The following is a 19724-nucleotide window of genomic DNA, read 5'->3' as shown; positions in this document are numbered from 1 at the left end:
GTGGTGGGAATTGAACCTGGCTTTTTAGTGCCATTATAGCGTTACGTTAACCACTATGCTCCCCTGCTGGATGCAAATGCAGATTAGTATATGCCAACTGTATTGGGAAGACCAGTTGGTTGTGTGGGTAGGACGCTGGAAATCCCAATGTTACATAGAATGGGGTAACTACTCGAGGGCGGTAATTTGAACAACTGTGAGGAGAGAGGAGAGGAACAGGACTGCTGGACAAGGGGCCAAAGTAAGATTTGCTGTTGGGCTCTGCACTGAGGAACAGCGGTTAGTATTGTTGCCTCTCAGCACCAAGCGCTGAGTTCGGTGGCCATCGTGGGTGCTTTGGGAGCTGGATTTAGTAGCCATCGCGCGTGCTTTGGGAGCCGGGATTGGAAGCCATCACGGGTGCTTGCATGTTTTCTTTGTGACTGTGTGGGTTTTACTATGTATACTGAAGAAGTGCTGGTAGGTTAATTGACTTTAAGTCACCCCTTTATATGGGCTAATGGTAAAGGAAAGGGGTGGGTAGTTAGCATAAACTATTACAGGGCTAATGACACCCTGGGTCAATTCCAGCTGCTTTCTGTACATTTTCCCCTTGACCGTGTGGATTTCGTCTGGGATCTCCATTTTACTCCCACTTCCCAAATTCATATGGGTGAGTAGTTAAATTGGTCATAAGGGTCAAGGTGGGTGGGCTTGTTATTTGTGTGTGTGTGTGTGTATATATGTGTGTGTATGTATATGTATGTGTGTGTATATATAACTAAACAAATGGAATATGTACTGTGTCCTGTCATTAGTGAATGCATTGAAGCAGGACTATCTTGGAAAATTTACGGAAGAATCGGGTCGCTGGCAACCAGTGGAGTCCATGTGTGACGTGATTCTCTGTGGGCAATTGATTGTACTGTTCACCATGCAGTTGTATTATTGTCCTGGCACTACAGGGCTAGAAGAGCATGAACGCAGAAGATACCACCTTCGGATTCCATCATTAGGTCAATGTAGCAACGCATGGGGATGAGGCTGTTGAGACTATGAAATATCTGATAGCATGGGCACCAAGACTATCTTCCTGTTTTCACCTGACTGTAGAAGGTAAATTGGAAATGAGAACAGTGCTCCAATTCAATGAGGAGTTTGGGAAAAAGATTGCTTTACCTTGGGAATGAGCAGCCACCTACTGGTAGGTACAAGAGGCAATTGGGAAAGCAGGTGGTATGTTGATCTCTTTTGCAAGGAGGTCCAGAATTAGGCTTATTATCACTGAGCCTTATGTACAAAATGCTGGAGGAACTCAGCAAGTCAGGCAGCATCTGTGGCGGGGGATAAACAGTTGATATTTCATGCCGGGACCCTTCATCAGTTCAGGACCCTCATCAGTGTAGATGATCACAAACTTAGCTAAACATGGGCTAAAGGGGAGAGTGAGGGAGAGAGAGAAAAAGAAGAAAAAATATATATATATGTGAGGGAGAGAGAGAGAGAATTCCGCAGTTCCAGGCCCAGGCAGCTGGAGAGTCCTGATGAAGGGTCTCGGCCTGAAGCGTCGACTGTTTATTCTCCTCCGTGGATGCTGCCTGACCTGCTGAGTTCCTCCAGCATTCTTTCTGTGTTGCTCAAGATTTTCAGCATCTGCAAAATCTGTTCTGTTTAATATCACTGACACACCTGTAGGTCATGAAATTCATTGTTTTGCAGCAGCAGTATCGCGCAGTACTTAAAAAAATACTCGAAGTTACAATGGGAAATAGTTTAAAAATATATAAGCAGTACCAAAAGAGAGCAAAATCGTTCGTAGATTCATGGACCGTACAGAAATCTGATGGCAGAGGGGAAGAAGCTGTTCCTAAATCGTTGAGTGTGGGTCTTCATGCTCCTGAACCTATTCCCTGATAAGTTGTTGGATTTTAAGGAAATCAAGGGATATAAGCAGGAAATTGAAGCTGAGGTTCAAGATTAGCCATGACCTTCGAGTCACAGATACAGCACAGAAGCAGGCCCATCAGGATGGTGTCATCCTGGTGCCAATTTTCACCCCAATCCTACTACCTTGACCCATTTTATTCTCCTCATATCGCTATCAACTTCTGCCCCCTGCTCCCGAGGGTTCACAATAGAGGGTGCAGTAGCCAATTGATCTGGAAAGGTGGGTAGAGGGTGGAATCTCATGCCATTATGCGGAGAACACGCAAAATACACACACGTACTTGCACAGTGCCAGAGGTTGTGATTGGAGTCAAGTCACTGTTCTGTGAGATAGTGACTCACTGACTGTGATGCCTCCTCATCACTTGCTTTAGATTCTACCGTCCTTGTGCCATCGTGATCATATTGAAGCAGTTTGAATGAGCTGTTTTGTATGTTACAATCTCACACGGTGTAACCACAAGAGATTCTGCAGATGCTGGGAATCTAGAGCAACATATACAAAATGCTTGAGGAACTGAGTAAGTCAGGCAGCTTCTATGGAGGAGAATAAACTCGTGACTTTTCGGGCCGAAGTGTAGTTGAGGCAAATCAAGACGCAATTCAGAGGAAGCTGATTAAGCAAAGGAAGATGTTGAGTGAGAATTTGTTGTTGTGGCACCATTCAGCCAGACGTTCATGTTCAAGTTTAATTGTCATCCAATCATACACATGAGTACACAAATGAAACTGTTTCTCTGGGATCAAGGTGTGAAACCCAGAATCAACAGTCAAACACAGAACACAGCACATATAGCAGAAGACAAAGGCCATATTACTTTTTTTTTTAATAACTAAGTTCCTGAGTGTCATGGCCTGCAGATTGATGGGGCACGGATGTGATCCTGGAGTCACATTTCTACAAGAACAGAGTTTGAGAAGTTAGAGGTAAGATAAGTGTAGGTAGTATGATAGTTCAGGCAGTGGAATGTTTCTGCTGTGAGGTGTGGGATTTCAGGGTACCTAACAGTTTCCCTAATTATTACATCTGTAGGAAGTGCACCCAGGTCAAGGAAATGGAGCTGGATGTACTTGGGACTATCTGGGAGGCGGAAAGTCCTCATTTATGAGGCTTTTACTGAGGTGGTCACACCCAGTAGATGTGTGACCACCAGGAGAAGTAAGGGGAGTAAGCAGTCAATATAGTGCCATACCCCTCAGCAACAAGTATACCACTTTGGATACTGTTGGGAGGATGACCTATCGGGACACAGCAGCAGCAGCAGCCAGGCCAGCTCTGAAGTTCAGCAGGGAAGGGTAAGGTCCCGCAGAGTGATGGTGACAGGAGGCTCAATAGTGAGGGGACAGACAGCAGATCCAACAGCTGTGCCAGGGAAGCCAGGACGGTGTGTTACATCTCAGTTGCTAGAGTCCAGGATGTCTCATGTCTCAAAGTGGCTGCAGAAGATTCTCAAGAGGGAGGGTGAGCAGCGAGGTCATGGTGTACATTGGCGCCAATAATATAAGTGGAAAGAGGGAATATATCTTGCGCACTGAGTATAGAGATTTAGGGAAGAGGCTAAAGAGCAGGGCCTCCAAGGTAGTAATATCTGGATTACTCCCAGTACCATGTGCCACTCAGGGCAGGATAGGATGATAGTAAAGGTGAAGTGATGCAAGGTGCAATTTCAGATTTCTCCATCATTGGTATCTCTTCTGGGGAAGGTATGACCTGTATAAAAGGAGAGGTTACACCTGAACCCAAGGGCGGGGGTGGGGGGAGAAACATATGAACAGGTCTGCTATAGCTGTTGGGGAGGGTTTAAACTAATTTGACAGGGGTATGGCAACTGAAATGATAGTGTTGAGGGTGGGGCATTTGGTATACAAGTCAATGCAGCATGTCGTGAAACTGAGGAAGGACAGGCAGATGATTGGGCAAAATGGGATGAGTTGAAATGTAAATTGGGGGCAAAAATCTAAAAGGGTGATAAATCAGGACCAAAGGTGTTGTATTTGAATGCACATATATTTGAATACGGAATAAGGTGGATGGTCTTGTTGCGCATTTATGATTTGGCAAGTATGACATGGGCATCACTGAGTCGTGGTTGAAAGAAGAATATAGTTGTTAAGTACACCTTGTATCAAAGGAAAGGCAGGTAGGTAGAGGGGATGGGGTGGCTCTTGGTAAAAACTGAGTTCAAGTCTTAAGAAAGAGGTGACATAGGATCAGAAGGTGTAGAATCCCTGTGGGTAGAGTTAAGGGTACAAAAACCCTAATGGGAGTTGCATACAGGCCACCAAATAGTAACCAGGATATGGGGTGTAAATTTCATTGGAAAATAGAAAAGGCCTGTAATAAGGGCAATGTTCTGATAGTCGTGGGGGATTTCAGTAAGCAGGTAGATTGAGAAAATCAGGTTGGTGCTGGATCCCAAGAGAGAGAATTCGTAGAATGCCCTCAAGATGGTTTTTTAGAACAGTTAGTGATGGAGCCCACTAGTGGAAAGGCAATTCTGGATTGGGGGTTGTGTAATGAACCAGATTTGACTATGGAGCTTAAGGTAAAGGAACCCTTGGGAGGGAGTGATCATGATATGATAGAATTCACCATGCAGTTTCAGGGGGAGAAATTAAAGTCAGATGAATCAGTGGAGTAAAGGGAGCTATAGATGCATGAGAAGGGAGCTGGCAAAAGTTGGTTGGAAGGGGGCACTAGCAGGGATGATGACAGAACAGCAATGGCTGGAGTTTCTGGGGGCAATTCAGATGGTGCAGGATAGGTACATACAAAGATGAAGTAGTATTCTAAAGGAAGAATGAGGTAACTATGACTGAAAAGGGAAGTCAAAGATAGCATAAAGGCAAGAGGGAGAGCATATAATAGAGCAAAAATTAGAGAGAAGTCAGAGGATTAAACACTAATCAAAGGTAACAAAAAGAAGAGAAAAGATGAAATATGAAGGTAAACTAGCCCATAATATCAAAAAGGATACCAAAAGTTTTTTCAGATATATAGAGAGTAAAAGAGAGGCAAGAGTGGATATCTGAATGATGGAAAACAATGCTGGAAAGGTAGTACTGGGGAACAAGGAAATGGCGGGCGAACTGATTAAGTATTTTGTGTCAGTCTTTACTGTGGAACACACTAGCATTATGCCAGAAATTTGAGAGTGTCGGGGGTAGAAGTGAGTGTAATTGCAATTACTAAGGAGAAGGTGCTTGGGAAGCTGAAAGATCTGAAGGTGGATAAGTCACCTGGACCAGATGGATTACACCCCAGGATTCTGAAAGAGGTAGCCAAAGAAATTGTAGAGGCATTAGTAATGATCTTTCAGAAATCACTAGATTCTGGAATGCTTCCAGAGGATTGGAAAATTGCAAATGTCACTCCACTCTTCAAAGATGGGAGGGAGGCAGAAGAAAGGTAGTTATTAGCCTCACCAGTGGTTGGGAAGATGTTGGAGTTCATTATTAAGGACGAGGTTTCGAGGTACTTAGAGGCGCATGATAAAGTAGGCCAAAGTCAGCATGGTTTCCTTACGGAGAAATCTTGCTTGACAAATCTGTTTGACTTATTTGAGGAAATAACAGGTAGGATAAACAAAGGAGAGTCAGTGGATGTTATCCACACACTGTCACTAATGCCTTCTTCTCTGAGTGGCAGGCTGCAACACGGTGCGCAACAAGTCCAGCTCGACCACTGTTCAGCCACTTGCTACCGAGGTAGACCTGCTGTACTCGATGTTCTCGATAACCAGCAGAGCCTTGCAATTGTGGAAAAGATGTGAAGGATGAACAATCACACCCTTGGTTGGACCTGGAAAAGCTGCTGTATCCGATCCCTCCTGTATGCTAATTCATTATCAGTTGGTGTCAGTTGTTGTCATCAGCAAAGTTAAATATGGCATTGGACCTGTCCTAAGAATAAAGCAAATAGAGCACTTAAGAGAAGTTTGGATATTGGTAGTTGTATGTTCGGGACAGATTGGGAGGAATCCTTTCCTCATGGCTGTTATCCTTTAGAATGTTTTGAATGCTTGGTCCTTTTTTTCTATTAGATTCATATTTTCAGCTGGTGAGTACATAGTAATTCAGGCAGCTGACTGGAGTTGAGTTACGAGATCGTGATCGTGTGATCTTGTGCCATACCTCTCATGGTTCTTTTGTTTTTGTAATGGTTACTGCTACCCCCAAGTGTAGATTCTTCAGATCTTACTTCTAATTTACACCTTCTAGAAGTGGACATTCTGTTGTTCCAGTGTACAAGTGCATATTCCTAGATGAACATTCCAGTGGAAATGAGTAAACAGTCGATGTTTCGAGCCGAGACCCTTCATCAAGTTAATGAGGCCTAAAACGTCGACTGTTTATTCATTTTCATAGATGCTGCCTGAGTGGCTTAGTTCCTCCAGCATGTTATGCATGTTGCTCTGGAATTCCAGCATCTGCAGAATCTCTTGTGTTTATGAATATTCCAATGACATGTCTGGACTCTAGCATTACTGGAAACCATCTTGTCCATTTTGCCTGGGTGTAATCATTCATTTACAGTCATTTTATGGTGCACTGACTGTAACATGGAATTAATAAATTGGTTCTTAAGGCTGTCACAACCAGGCTGGGTGGTAGTGGCTACCACCTATTAAATGCTCCCAATGGCAAATAGTGTTTGACAACCAAGTCCAAGTCCTGACCTTCATGTGTAGCTTAGCTACTAAGTCCGGTGGAACGGTTTTCTACTGACAGGAGAAGAGACAAAAGCAGGTTACTGGCACCTGAAAACCAGTCGCTTTGGGTAGATGAGGCTTGTCAGCTGTAGTTGGCAGTTCATCTAGGAGAAGGAAAACTCCGATCGCAATTCTCCACCTTTTGAGTATACCCACTCATAGGGAAGACTTCAGGAGTAAACCCTGAGGAAAACGCTGGAGCTGGAGTCCTTAAGGCTGTCCTTCATTGAGTTCAACGCTGTCTGGCAACTCCTGCAACACCTCTGGTGCCAAACTGGTCTCTGCCATTCCTTTGGATTTAACAGCAGCGTGGAGAGGCAGAGCCTGTTACATAAGCAACAGCTTGCTCTCCATATTGAACTGGCCTGGCTTGATTGTGTATGTCCTATATGTCTGGGATGCAACATTCATGGTCGACCCCAACCAGCAGAGGGCCTCAATAGGTCATCAACCCCAACTCAGTTGTGGAAGTTGCAGCAAGAAAAGGGTTAACGGTGTGCAGGCAAGGGTAGTCAATCAGTGCGTAGTCAACCCAGAGAAGAAAGGTTGTTGAAGAGCATAGCTTCCCTTTGTACAGTGGGATTCCAGATCCATTTGCATACTGAGACAAGATAAGAATGTAAACAAGGATTCTCAAGTGACACTTTCTATGGGTCAGTAAGTTTACTAATTCTGAAGTATTATTGGCCTTTAACATGGAGATCTTATTGGCTATTAATGACTGTATTATTGTGATTGATGACATACAGATGAGGAATTTGAACATCTACAATGGTTACCAGGTTGTCAATAACGGTAACCATCGAGTTAATTTCTGTACAAAAATGGCATTTCTTTGTCCAAGCTTCAGAAGTTTGGTGATGGTCCGGGTTGTTATCCTTGTGCACAAGTAAATAAAGTGTGATGAAGAAACGAGTGTGAGTTTTTTGAAAAACACACAAAATACTGGAGGAACTCAGCAGGTCAGGCCTCATCTGTGGAGGGGAATAAAGAGTCAACGTTTAGGGCCGAGTCTCTTCATCAAGAGTGAAAGGGAAGGGGGGATAAACGGGAATAAGAAGGCGGGAAGGGAAAGCAGTGCAAGTTGGAAGGTGATAGGTAAAGACAGGTGAGGGAGAAAGTGGGTTGTGGAGGGGTGATGTAAGATGGGATAGGTTGAAGAGATAAAGGACTGAAGGAGGAGGAATCTGATAGGAGAAGAAAATGGGCCATGGGTGGATAGGAAGGAGGAATGGCACCGGAGTGGGGAGAAGGGGTAAGAGGGGTCCACAGTCATTAACGTTCTTGCTTTAGTCCATGGGTATCCGTACTTCATGTGGTTTACTCTCAATTACAAATGAGGGATGGATCTGAATTTTTAAAAAAAGACCCCTGTTGTTTAAAATCTGTTGGTCAGATACAGCAGTTCAAGACCATGAGGGGTTATCTATTTCAGTTTATTATTTAAATGTCTTTATAATTGCTTCCAAATGTGTGCTGGTTAGCAGACTGGCCAGCACACATGGTCCAAGTGTTCCCAGGATGTTCTTGTGGGCTAGGATGTCTATTAACAGCCCAGCCTTGGTAGTGCTTAGCAGGAGTGAGCCTCTCTCATGGTCATGGTTGCCGTGAGTTGGCTCAGAGCCTGAAGCCAAGTGGGCTGTTGTCAGAGATCAGATGCTTTAACACTGTTGTGGCTAAGAGTGGAGCCATCAAGTTTCACTTCAGTCCTTGCCTGAAGCCTTGAAACCACAAGCGGCAGCTGTTTGGGCCTATTGCCACAGTCTTGGTTGTCCTGCTTTAGGAACAGTCTAGAACATACAGTGGTGCTAGAGAAAGTTTGTGTAAATTGTCTCTATTTCTGCATAAATATGACCTAAAATGTGATCAGATCTGTATATAGGTCCTAAAGCTAAGTGAAGAGAACCCAATTAAACAAATAACACAAAAAACATTTTACTTGTTCATTTAATAATTGAGAAAAATGACCCAGTATGTGAACCTTTGCTTTCAGTAACTGATGTGACCCCTTTATACAGCAATAACTTCAACCAAACATTTCCGGTAACTGTTGATCAGTCCTGCACATCGGCTTGGAGGAATTTTAAGCCATTCCTCCCTACAAAACTGCTTCAACTCTGGGACATTGGTGGGCTTCCTTGCATGAACTGCTTGCTTTAGGGCCTTCCACAACATTTCTATAGGATTGCAGTCAGGACTTTGACTTGGCCATTCCAAAACATGAATTTTCTTCTGCTTTAACGTTCCTTTAGTAGACTGACCTGTGTTTAGGGTCGTCGTCTTGCTGCATGACCCACTTTCTCTTGAGCTTCAGTTCATGGACAGATACCCTGTCATTTTCCTGTAGAATTTGCTGGTACAATTCAGAATTCATAGGTCCATTAATGATGACAAGCTGTCCTGGAACCAAGACAGCAAAGCAGGCCCAAGCCATGACACTGCCACCACCATGTTTCACAGCCGGAATGAGGTTCTTGTGCTGGAATACAGTGTTTGTTTTTACCAAACATAACATTTCTCATTTAAGCCAAAAAAGTTTTATTTTAGGCTCATCCATCCACAGAACATTCTTCCAATAGCCTTTGGCTTATCCAAATGGTGTTTAGCAAACCTTAGACAGGCAGCAATGTTCTCCTTGCAATCTTGCCATGCACACCATTGTTAACATTAGCCAATGCAAGCAGCCTGTAGCTCCTTAGATGTTATCCTGGGGTTTCTTTGTGACCTCCTGGAATATTACTTGGAGTGATTTTGTTGGTCGACCATACCTGGGGAGAGTAATAGTGGTGTTGAATTTCCTCTATTTGTACACCATCTCCCTGTCTGTAGATTGGTGGAACCCAAACTCTTTAGAAATGCTTTTGTATCCTTTTCCAGCCTGGTGAGCATCAACAACTTTTTTTTCTGAGGGCCTCCGAAATCTCCTTTGATTAAGACATGGCACACTCCAAAAAAAAACTCCATGGTGAAGATTAGACTTTGATAGTGAAGACTCAGGTTTATCTTCTTTAAATAGGGCAGGGCCTCCCACACTCTCACCTGATTGTCATCCCATTGATTGAAACGCCTGACTCTAATTTCCCCTTGAAATGAACTGATAATCCTAGAGGTCCACATACTTTTTCCAACAAATACATGTAATATTGGAACATTTTTCTCAAAACTAAATACAGAAATAGAGAAAATTCCAAAGGGTTCACAAACTTTCTAGCACCACTATAGAACAGTACAGGTTGTTTGGCTCATAATCTTGTGCTGACCTTTTAACCTACTTTAAGATCAATCTAACTCTTCCCTCCCACATAGCCCTCCATTTTTCATTCTGCCATGTGCATAAGAGTCTATTAAATGTCCCTAATGTATCTGCCTCTACCACTAGCCCTGGCAGTGTGTTCCACACACCGACCACTCTCTCTCTCTCTCTCTCTCTCTCTCTCTCTGTAACGCAGTCTGGCCGAAGCACTGTATTGTTCTATGTTTGTCGCTCCCCCAACCCCCAGAGGTGTATATCGCCTCAACACGCCTGATAACTCGAATCAGATCACCAGGAGACAGACAAGACAGCAGGACTCCTGTCACATCCCATCCCGGGCACTCAGGATCTGCTGACTCCAGGCCTCAACAATCTACTTTGTTATTATTGTGCACTTTATCATTTATCTGCTCTGCACTTTCTGTTAGATGTATTTATTAATCCCAATGCTTGGCAGAGCAGCACAGAACAACGACAACAAATCAAAACAACACAGCAAAAACAAAGCAAGCCCGTTTCCCATCCTTTCCATCCATCCATCCACTCACACGGTAGTGTAACGGTTACACTACCACAACAGCTCAGGGCGTTCCGGAGTTTGGAGTTCAATTCCGGCGTCATTCTATAAGGAGTCTCTGTGGAATGCATTGCTTTTCCCCAGGTGCTCCAGTTTCCTTCCGCTGTCCAAAGACATTTTGGGTAGGTTAATTGGTCATTGTTAAATGTCCCGTGGTTATACTATAAGACATAGCAGATTTAGGGTATTTGACCCATCAATTCTTTTCCACCATTCAATCATAGCTGATCCTTTCTTCCCTTCTCAGTCCCACTGCCTGGTCTTCTCTCCGCAACCTTTGATGCCGTGCCCTCTCAGGAACCCATCAATCTCTGCCTTCAATTATGGGAGCTGGAAAGGGCATGTAGTAAGGGTTATGTCACAATTGTAATGGTGACTTCAATATGCAAGGGGATTGGGAAATCAGGTTGGTGTCAAAACGCAGGAGAGGGAACTTGTTGAATGCCTATGAGATGACTTTTTAGAGTAGCTTGTCCTCGAGTCATCTAGGGGAAAGGCTACCTTAGATTAGGTGTTGCATAATTACCCCGATTTTATTAGTCATCTGAACATAAAAGGAATTCTTAGGAAGCAATGATCATAATATGACTGAATTCATACTGCAATTTGAGAGTGAGAAGCACAAGTCACATGTATCAATATCGCAGTGGAATAAAGGGAATTACAGAGGCATGAGAGAGGAGCTTGCCCAGGTGGATTGGAGAGGAATACTTGCAGGGATGGTGGCAGAACAGAGGTGGCTGAAGTTTCTAGGAATAGTTCACAATGCGCATGATAGGTATGTCCCACAGAAGTTGTTCTCAAATGGCAAGGCTAGGCAACTGTGGCTGACAAGGGATGTTAAGGACTGCATAAAAGTCAAGGAAAGGGCATATGAGCTAGCAAAAGTGAGTGGGAAGTTGGCTGGTTGGCAAGCTTTTAAAATCCAACCAGGGCTAACTAAAAAAGCTAAAAGAAGGGAAAACATGGAATATGAAAGCAAACTAGCTGATAATATAAAGCAGGATACTATAAGTTTTTTCAGTTATATAAAGAGTAGAAGGGAGGTGAGAGTTGATATTCGACCGCTAGAAAATGATGCTGGTGAGGTAGTAATAGGAGAACAAAGAAATGGCAGAGAACTTAAACTTTTTGATGATTTTAAGTTCCCTGGCCCCCACCGCTTTATTTTCACCATGGATGTCCAGTCCTTATATACTTCCATCCCCCATCAGGAAGGTCTCAAAGCTCTACGCTTCTTTTTGGATTCCAGACCTAATCAGTTCCCCTCTACCACCACTCTGCTCCGTCTAGCGGAATTAGTCCTTACTCTTAATAATTTCTCCTTTTGCTCCTCCCATTTCCTCCAAACTAAAGGTGTAGCTATGGGCACCCATATGGGTCCTAGCTATGCCTGCCTTTTTGTTGGGTTTGTGGAACAATCTATGTTCCGTGCCTATTCTGGTATCTGTCCCCCACTTTTCCTTCGCTACATCGACGACTGCATTGGCGCTGCTTCCTGCACGCATGCAGAACTCGTTGACTTTATTAACTTTGCCTCCAACTTTCACCCTGCCCTCAAGTTTACCTGGTCCATTTCCGACACCTCCCTCCCCTTTCTAGATCTTTCTGTCTCTGTCTCTGGAGACAGCTTATCCACTGATGTCTACTATAAGCCTACTGACTCTCACAGCTATCTGGACTGTTCCTCTTCTCACCCTGTCTCTTGCAAAAACGCCATCCCCTTCTCGCAATTCCTCTGTCTCTGCCGCATCTGCTCTCAGGATGAGGCTTTTCATTCTAGGATGAGGGAGATGTCTTCCTTTTTTAAAGAAAGGGGCTTCCCTTCCTCCACTATCAACTCTGCTCTTAAACGCATCTCCCCCATTTCACATACATCTGCTCTCACTCCATCCTCCCATCACCCCACTAGGAATAGGGTTCCCCTGGTCCTCACCTACCACCCCACCAGCCTCCGGGTCCAACATATTATTCTCCGTAACTTCCGCCACCTCCAACGGGATCCCACCACTAAGCACATCTTTCCCTCCCCCCTTCTCTCTGCATTCCGCAGCGATCGCTCCCTACACAACTCCCTTGTCCATTTGTCCCCCCCATCCCTCCCCACTGATCTCCCTTCTGGCACTTATCCGTGTAAGCGGAACAAGTGCTACACATGCCCTTACACTTCCTCCCTTACCACCGTTCAGGGCCCCAAACAGTCCTTCCAGGTGAGGCATCACTTCACCTGTGAGTCGACTGGGATGATATACTGCGTCCGGTGCTCCCGATGTGGCCTTTTATATATTGGTGAGACCCGACGCAGACTGGGAGACCGCTTTGCTGAACATCTACGCTCTGTCCGCCAGAGAAATCAGGATCTCCCAGTGGCCACACATTTTAATTCCACATCCCATTCCCATTCTGACATGTCTATCCACGGCCTCCTCTACTGTAAAGATGAAGCCACACTCAGGTTGGAGGAACAACACCTTATATTCCGTCTGGGTAGCCTCCAACCTGATGGCATGAACATTGACTTCTCTAACTTCCGCTAGGCCCCACCTCCCCCTCGTACCCCATCTGTTACTCATTTTATGCACACATTCTTTCTCTCACTCTCCTTTTTCTCCCTCTGTCCCTCTGAATATACCTCTTGCCCATCCTCTGGGTCACCCCCCCCCGTCTTTCTTCCCGGACCTCCTGTCCCATGATCCTCTCGTATCCCCTTTTGCCTATCACCTGTCCAGCTCTCGGCTCTATCCCTCCCCCTCCTGGCTTCTCCTATCATTTTGCATCTCCCCCTCCCCCTCCAGCTTTCAAATCCCTTACTCACTCTTCCTTCAGTTAGTCCTGACGAAGGGTCTCGGCCTGAAACGTCGACTGCACCTCTTCCTACAGATGCTGCTTGGCCTGCTGCGTTCACCAGCAACTTTGATGTGTGTTGCTTGAATTTCCAGCATCTGCAGAATTCCTGTTGTTTACTCGAAGTCTTTACTGTGGAAGGCACTAGCAGTGTGCCAGAGGTCCATGAGTGTCAGGGAGCAGGAGTGAGTGCCATTGCTATTACAAAGTGCTGTTCCTCAGGGTCAGCTTGTTTGTCAAAGATTTAGATAGTGGAATTGATGGCTTTGTGGCAAAGTTTGCGAATGATACGAAGATAGATGTGGGGGTAGGTAGAGCTGAGGAAGCAATATGATTGCGTCAGGACTTAGACAAGTTAGAAGAATGGGCAAAAAAGTGGCAGATGGAATACAGTGTTGAGAAATGTACGATAATGCATTTAGGTAAAAGGAACAATAGTGCGGACTATTATCTAAATCAGGAGAAGTTCAAACATCAGAATTGGAGAGCGACTTGGGAGTCCTTGTGCAAGACTCCCAGAAAGTTAATTTACAGGTTGAGTCTGTGGTAAAGAAGGCAAATGCAATGTTGGCATTTATTTCAAGAGGAATAGAATATAAAAACAACAAGATAATGCTAAAGATTTATTAGACACTAGTCAGGCTGCAGTTGGAGTATTGTCAACAGTTTTGGGTCCCTTATCTCTGAAAGGATGTACAGTATTGTCATTGGAGAGAGTCCAGAGGAGGTTCATGAGGATGATTCGGGGAATGAAGAGGTTAACATATGAGGAGCGTTGGCAGCTTTAGGCCTGTACTCACTGGAATTTAGAAAAATGGGGGGGGATCTCATTGAAACCTACCAAATGTTGAAAGGCAAACACGAGGAATTCTGCAGATGCTGGAAATTCAAGCAACACACATCAAAGTTGCTGGTGAATGCAGCAGGCCAGGCAGCATCTCTAGGAAGAGGTACAGTCGACGTTTCGGGCTAAGACCCTTCGTCAGGACTAACTGAAGGAAGAGCTGGTAAGAGATACTAGCTCTTCCTTCAGTTAGTCCTGACGAAGGGTCTCGGCCCAAAGTATCGACTGTACCTCTTCCTAGAGGTGCTGCCTGGCCTGCTGCGTTCACCAGCAACTTTGATGTGTGTTGCTTGAATGTTGAAAGGACTAGGTAAGGTGGATGTGCAGAGCATGTTCCCTCTAGTGGGGGTATCCACAACTAGATGGCACAGCCTCAAAATTAAGGGGTGACCTTTTAGAACAGAAGTAAGGAGGATTTTTTTTAGCCAAGGAGCGTTGAATCTGTGGAATGCTCTGCCACAGACTGGTGGTGGCTAAGTCCATGGGTATATTTATAACGGATGTGAATAGATTCTTGATTGGTCAGAGCATCAAGGGATATGGTGAGAGGGCAGATGTGTGGGGTTGACTGGGATCCGGGATCAGCCATGATGAAATGGCAGAGTGGGCTTGAGGGGCTGAATGGCCTAATTCTGCTCCTATGTCTTATGGTCTTAAATACACTCAACGACCTGGCTTCCACAGATGCCTGTGGTAACAAATTCCACAAATTCACCACCCCGGCGAACAAAATTTTCTTGGCATCTCTGTTTTAAATGGCTGCCTCTCTATCTTGAAGCTGTGCCCTCTTGTCCTAGACTCTCCCACCATGGGAAAGATCCTTTCCACATCTACTCTGTCTAGGCCAGGGGTAGGTAACCTATGGCCTGCGGGCCAGATCCGGCCCACGAAGGTACTTTGACTGGCCCGCGAGCAAATACTGAGATACTATGCTTATCCGGCCCGCGAGCAATTTTTCCTTATTCTGAGTGTTTCACGCGACCACACTGATGGACGTGCATGGCGTCTTGTTACACTGGCCTCAGGTTCCGTTTTGTTCCAAACCAAACACCAGTGTATACGAATGATGGGAAGGCAGACTACCTTATTAATATGTATTAGATACTCTCTGTGTATGTGCAGGTTTTCAGATGGGATCGTTCAAACTTGTAAACAGAAAGAGCGTCACTGTGTCTTAACAAGAAATTCATGTTAAATATCCAGATATTTGCATGTGATGGCATCGTTGTTTGGCAGCACTTACCTGTGTGAGCAATTATTTTCAAAAATGTAGCACACCAAGAACCATTTGAGAACAAGATTGACTGATGCCCATCTGGATAATGTCTTGCTCTTGGCATCAACAAGTCTGACACCCAATATTGAGAAGCTTTCAAGCAACTAACAGCATCAAGTTTCACATTGATTTATCGACTGCTGGCATTAAAATTTTCTTTTTTATTATACTCAATTTACCACCATTCAATGCATCATGTTCATACGTTTTATGTTTAAAGATTCTTTGTGTCCTTTTAATAGATTCAAAAGATGCCTTAATTGAGTTCTTTAATTACTAATTGGCATCCTTGGTTAAACCCAAATGATTTTCTAGCATGCGTTATTCATTAATTTGAGGCAAAACATAACTAGATGTATTTAAATGGATAATTCCCATACTTCAAGTTTTTTATGGCATTTATTTGGCCCACCGTCCGCTCATTAAGTCAAGTCACTTTTTATTGTCATTTCAACCATAACTGCTGGTACAGAACATAGTTAAAATGAGACAACGTTTTCCAGGACCATGGTGCTACATGAAACAATACAAAAACTGCACTGAACTACATAATAAAAACAGAAAAACTACACTAGACTACAGACCTATCCAGGACTGCATAAAGTGCACAAAACAGTGCAGGCACTACAATAAATAATAAACAATTAATACGTGATCTATGTTGCCGACCCCTGGTCTAGGCCATTCAACATTCGAAAGGTTTCAATGAGATCCTCCGCCCCCCCCCCCGCAATCTTTCTAAATTCCAGTGGATACAGACCCAGAGCCATCAAACGGTCCTCGTACGATAACCCCTTCATTCCTGGAATCATCATCCTTGTGAACCTCTTAAATGAGAAACCAGCACATCTTTTTCTAAATGAGAAGCTCAAAACTGTTCACAATATTCAAGTGAGGCCTCACCAGTGTCTTATAAAGCCTCAGCATCATATCCCTAGAATAACTTAACCTCTTGAAATGAATGCGACAGCCTTCCTCACCACCAACTCAAACCTGCAAGTTAACCTTTTGGGTGTTCTGCACAAGGAATCCCAAGTCCCTTTGCAGCTCAGATTTTTTGGATTTTCTCCCCATTTAGAAAATAGTCTGCACATTTATTTCTACTACCAACATTGTATTTCATTTGCCGCTTTCTTGTCCATTCCATTAATCTGTCTAAATCCGTAGGTTAGAGTTAATTGGGGTTGTGGGGTTGCTAGGCATTGTAGCTTGAAGGGACAGAAGGGCCTGTTCTGTGCTGTACCACTAAATAAAATAAAATACACAGGCCTACTCTGGGCCTCCAGTCCTTATGTAAAATAATCCTGCAAAAAGAGAGCAAAAATAGTGAAGTAGTGTTTGTGGGTTCATTGTCTGTTCAGAAATATGATGATGGAGGGGAAGAAGCTGTTCCTGAAATGTTGAGTGTGTGTCTTCAGGCTCCTGTACCTGCTCCCTGATGGTAGCAATGAGAAGAGGGCATGTCTTGTGTGGTGAGGGTTCTTCGTGATCACAATAATGAACCAATACATTGTGGTTAATGAGTTTATGATTGTAACATATACTGAGGCACAGTGAATGCTGAAGGTGCTAAATAAATGTAAATTGTTGTTCATAGAACTGGCTTCTCTCAGTTTAAGAATGACCATTTAACCCTGAAATTCAGAAAGTAGTTTGAGTAACCAGCACTTGTTTAGAATTAACTTGGTTGTAACCACCAGCCCTGGAAAGTGTCACCAGGCAGAGGGATTAATAAATGGATTATAGCAATGATGAACAGGAGCAGGTCACTGATTTAAAACTTTCACTGTGAATAACAGATTGCCCTAGTATCAAGACCCTGTTTAATTGGTATTCCTACTGTCTAGGCTCAGATTTTATCTCTGTGGAGTAAGATTGCGGTAGTTTGGAAAGAGCATATTGGGAAAAGGGGCTGTGCAGGCAAGTTCAGAGAGGCATTAGAGAGGGTCCAGGGAATGTTTACGAAAATAATCCCGGGAATGAAATGGTTAGCATATGAGGAGTATTTGAATGGCTCTGGGCCTGTACTTATTTGAGCTTAGAAGAATGAGGAGGTATCTCATTGAAACGTATCAAATGTTGAAAGACCTAGATAGAATGGACATGGTGTATTGTTGAGGAGAGTGGGGGAGTCTAGGACCAGAGGGCACAGTCTCAGAATAGAAGAAAGTCATTGGGTGCATTTAAGGCAGAGATAGAAAGGTTCTTGATTAGCCAGGGCATCAAGGGTATGGGGAGAGGGCAGGGAAGTGGAGATGACTGGAAGAATTGGATCAGCCCATGATTGAATAGTGGAGCAGACTCAATGGGCCGAATGGCCTACTTCTGCTCCTATATCTTATGATCTTATTTAGGAGTGGGATCAGTTGTCATTCAACTGTACACATGTATATTGCCAAATGTGGGGACATTCCTCCAGACCAAGGTACACAACACAGTACATATAACTCACACAACAAGTAAATTAACAAATAATAAGATGCATTTATGACAGAAGTTAAAAAGTAAACAGTATAACGCTAACTGTAATTCGTGTGTGATGAGATCTCAGTGGTGGCAGGGAGTTCTGTCGTCTCACAGCCGGGGGGGCAGAAGCTGTTTCCCATTCTAACAATTCTTGTCTAGATGCTGCGGTACCTCCTAGTGGGGTCTTAGAGATAGTTGGATCGATGGGAGGGATCATTGACAATGCTAAGGGCCCTGTGAATGCAAGTGCTGCTGGTAAATATCTCAGATAGGTGAAAGAGAGACCCTGATGATCCTCTCAGAAGTCCTCGCAATCCTTTGCGAGTTGCTGTCAGGTGCTTTGCAATTCCCATACTAGACGCTGATGATGCAGTTGGTCAGAACAGAAGCTCCTATAAAAATTGGTTAGACTTGTGGGGTAGGGGCGGGGGTGCTTGTTCGACTCAATCTCCATAGGAAGTGGAGACATAGCTGTGCTTTCTTGACCAAAGAGGTGGTGTTGAGGGACCCGGTGAGATCATCCATTATATTGCAGTGAGGAGTGGCCAGCCTGCACCATCCTGAAGTCTTCAGTTATCCCTTTGGTCTGGTCCATATCGGGACTCAAGGTGGTGTGCTTGCACCATTCTACCAGCTGCTTTACCTGCTCTCCGTACACCGCCTAGTCGTAGTCATTGTTGATGAGGCCAGCCACATCAGCAAACTTCACGATTCAGCTCGAACAGCAGTGGCTGAGCACATAGCCCTGGGGAGCGATAGTGCTCAACATGATGGAGCTGGAGGTGTTTCTGCCAACACGGGCTGGCTGTGGCCTTTCCGTCAAGAAGTCCAAGATCCAGTTACAGAGATGAGGAAGAGCGACTTCAGCCAGAGGATGGTGACTCTGCGGAATTCATTACCGTCTGTGGAGGCTAAGTCAATGGGTATATTTTTAAAGCACAGGTTAATAAGTTCTTGATTAGGGCATCAAAAGTTATGGAAATAAGGTAGAACAGGGTTGAGAGAGACAATGAATGAGCCATGTTGGGCTGAATGGTGTGATTCTGCTCCTGCGCTGTACGGGTGCATGTAATTCAAGCTCTTGTAAGCTGGGGATAACCCCATACTTTTGTGGGGTTCTGAGATAGAGAAGGTGTGTGAGAGCAGTGTGCTGTATCCATTGTACCTTGACCTTGACCTTGACCTTCCGCCCATTGTCTCCTGCAGCAACCTGCCAGGCTGGCACCCGAGAGGGAGTTTATCAAGTCACTCATGGGGATCGGCAAACGGCTGGTCACCCTGCACACCAAGGAACAGAAGACGCAGAGGCTCATCTCCGAGCTGTCACTGCTGAATCACAAGCTTCCGGCCCGGGTCTGGCTCCCGACGTCTGGCTTTGATCACCACGTGGTGCGAGTTCCTCACAACCAGGCCGTCGTCCTCAACTCCAAGGACAAGGTTAGTAATAGCCACCCCTCATCAGATTCACTCTCACTTACTACATACATACAAACGTACAACATAGGAGCAGAATTAGCCTATTCAGCCCATTGACTCTGCTCCACCATTCCATCATGGCTGATTTATTGTCCCTGTTAACCCCATTCTCCTGCCTTCTTCCCGTAACCTTTGACACCCCGACTAATCAAGAACCTATCAACCTCCACTTTAAATATACCCAATGACTTGGCCTCTACAGCCAGTGATGGCGTGGAATTCCAGAGATTCACCATCTGGCTAAAGAAATTCCTCCTCATCTGTTCTAAAGGGATGTCCTTCTATTCTGAGACTGTCCCCCTATCCTCTCTATGTCTACTCTATCTAGGCCTTTAGTACATACCGGCTGT

General features: G+C 44.5%; 1 protein-coding gene across 2 annotated transcripts in view; it reads left to right on the top strand.

Annotated features, from left to right (window-relative positions):
- The window catches only part of pi4kb (phosphatidylinositol 4-kinase, catalytic, beta), a 131495-nt gene that overhangs the window by 75584 nt on the left and 36187 nt on the right, over positions 1-19724 (top strand). For both annotated transcript variants that reach the window (XM_063041711.1, XM_063041710.1), the window contains one exon: positions 19105-19335. In XM_063041711.1, the coding sequence (XP_062897781.1) occupies positions 19105-19335 (231 nt within the window). The remainder of the gene's footprint in view (positions 1-19104; positions 19336-19724) is intronic.

The sequence above is a fragment of the Mobula hypostoma genome, chromosome 2 (assembly GCF_963921235.1).
Source record: "Mobula hypostoma chromosome 2, sMobHyp1.1, whole genome shotgun sequence".
In the NCBI taxonomy this organism is placed as follows: Eukaryota; Metazoa; Chordata; class Chondrichthyes; order Myliobatiformes; family Myliobatidae; genus Mobula; species Mobula hypostoma.
Note: the sequence above shows the minus strand (reverse complement) of the source record. Positions and strands in the feature narration are given on the sequence as shown.